Here is a 2,373-nt window from a genome sequence, read left to right as displayed (position 1 = left end):
TAATTCTTACAAAGAGTAAGAAGTCTTCAGAAAAAAAAATCCCTTTTTCACTGACCTCCAGATTACTATGCACTCCAATCATTCCTCTGCACTAAAGTTACCAGTTTGTTCAGCCCTCATTCATAATGAACTCTTCACAACACACTGAATATTATTAGACTGCATAACGCTTCAATCACCAGCAGTTATTACGTACTTAAATCCACCGTGCTCTCCATAAAACAGGCTTCAAGACTATACAACATTTTCTTATAGGCTACGTACAGTAAGCAATTTTTATATAGAATACATTCAGTAAGTACTTCACTATATCAGTGATTACATATTGTGAGCATTTTTATTGTTTAAAACACAATTTACAAACCTCTAAAGCTAATCAGAATAAATCTCAAACACAACAATCATGTCATGTAACAGTTGAGTCAGTCTCACACAGTAAGTTTGTTCAGTTCATTATTAAAAAACAGAAAACAAACCACATCATTACAGTAACAGTATGTTGTATATTTACTTATTAATAGCTCAGATTGGAGTGGAAAGTCTGAGGGTAATAATACACACAAATGACCGTTTCACAAAGCATGTGTCACACTAACATCACCATCAATAAATATTAGTGTTGTTTGTGGAGAAATAAGAAATCAATGCTGAACATTTACAGTGATTTGAACACCCATATTCTAAAGATACTGAATGAAGAACACTTGATGTTCTTCATAGAGATAAGAAAAATCATGGGAATCACTCAATATTTTCATGCTTTAAATGAAGAAACCCTAGTGACTGGATTGATAACATTATGCCAATGTACTGATACTGTATTTATGGGCTGTTAGAACATGTGCTACATTAGGCCAGTACAACTGATTTCTAACATTCCTTTTACATCATTTTCCAAGGCACAAAATGACAGTGCAGAGGCCTCTAGTGGCAAATATTGAGAATAACAATACATCTTTCACTATTTGTGCTTTTTAATGCAACAAAAGCATAGAAAGAAAAAAAAAAAACATTCAAACAAACTGACACGTTCAAGATGTTTCCCAGTTGTGTCCACTCATGGCTCATAGATTATTTCTCATAGAGATCAAGTGGGTAATGCTCTTTATACTGCTGGACATGCCGCCACATGGCATCTCTCTGCTTGGCTATAAGAGGAATCATCTCATCGTAGACGTCAGTGAACAGCAGCTCGGGATTGGGTTTCAGACGTCTCTCGGCTTTTTCGAAGGCCTCCATGACGAGTTTTCGGGACTGCTTCCTCCAGGCCTTCTCCTCGTCCTCGCCCCACCAGTCTCGGGCGGTCATGTAGTGTCGCAGGCGAGAGATGGGGTGGTCCTGCTTGTCCCAGTAGTTCACTTCGTCGACTGAGCGGTACGCAGAGCTGTCGTCACTGGTGCTGTGATGACCGATCCTGGAGGAGGAAGAGGAAATAAAAGCGTCGCTTATTTCACAACACCAGGGGTGCAATGAAATTGTGGTAAAAAAATGTTTGGCCAAAAGATCAAATTAGCAGAAAACGCTACTCTGGCTAACAGGATGTGAATGACTTTGGATCGGAGTGGATTGAGAACTCTAAGAAATTTGTCTTTGATCTCTGCCCGAGTTCTTTCCAATGCTTTGTAGCACATAAGGGACCGCAAAAAGACAATGTTAAAAGTTGCTTGAAATTACTCAACGAGGTTGGTGGAAACATTCCCTGCTTTGGATCTCATTATCTGGACAAACTACCGCCTGTGTTTCTGCCTGGTTGGGAAAATTGTGCAATTAAGTACAGATATTGCTACTATGAAACAGGCTATGTCCATATAGACAAATATTTGTTAAAGGGGTCCTATTATGCTCTTTTACAAAGTCTTGATTTTGTTTTGGGGTGTACTAGAACAGGCTCTCATACTAGGTTGTTCGAAAAACACATAATTTTTCACATATTTTACATTATTACAACACCTCTCTCCCCAGTCTGGCATGAACGGCTCGAATAGTTCCTGTATATCAAATGAAGGCCTGCCTTCTGAAATACGAAATGTGCTGTGATTGGTTAGCTGGGCCAGTGTGTGTTGTGATTGGCAGCACTCGGCGCCTGGTCAGGAAATGTCACGACCCTTACCATAGCCGCCTGCGAGCTTCAGTGTAAATATTGCGTCAATATCAAATCAATTTGAGCGTGATTTAAACCAGGATGATTGTAACCACTCTAAGTTCGTCTGCTTTGGGAAAGCTAGCGTGTCTCCGACATAGTGATAACACTCGTTGCCTTCTCTAGTGCAGCTCAACCAGGTCTCGTAACATTCGTCGGTATTTGTGATATCACAAATCCCGGAAAATATACGTTGTAGTCCAAACGAGTCGTTCGTTGTAGTTTTTGAAAAG

General features: G+C 39.7%; 1 protein-coding gene across 1 annotated transcript in view; it reads right to left on the bottom strand.

Moving 5' to 3' along the window:
• Window positions 1–2,373, bottom strand: part of LOC107560150 (2-oxoisovalerate dehydrogenase subunit alpha, mitochondrial-like) — a 9,685-nt gene continuing 7,312 nt past the window's right edge. Inside the window, exon 8 of the mRNA XM_016244239.1 lies at window positions 1–1,414. Coding sequence (XP_016099725.1) covers window positions 1,072–1,414 — 343 coding nt within the window. The 3' untranslated portion in view covers window positions 1–1,071. The remainder of the gene's footprint in view (window positions 1,415–2,373) is intronic.

This window comes from Sinocyclocheilus grahami, unplaced genomic scaffold, assembly GCF_001515645.1.
Source record: "Sinocyclocheilus grahami isolate Dianchi unplaced genomic scaffold, SAMN03320097.WGS_v1.1 scaffold712.1, whole genome shotgun sequence".
NCBI classification, from domain to species: domain Eukaryota; kingdom Metazoa; phylum Chordata; class Actinopteri; order Cypriniformes; family Cyprinidae; genus Sinocyclocheilus; species Sinocyclocheilus grahami.
Note: the sequence above shows the minus strand (reverse complement) of the source record. Positions and strands in the feature narration are given on the sequence as shown.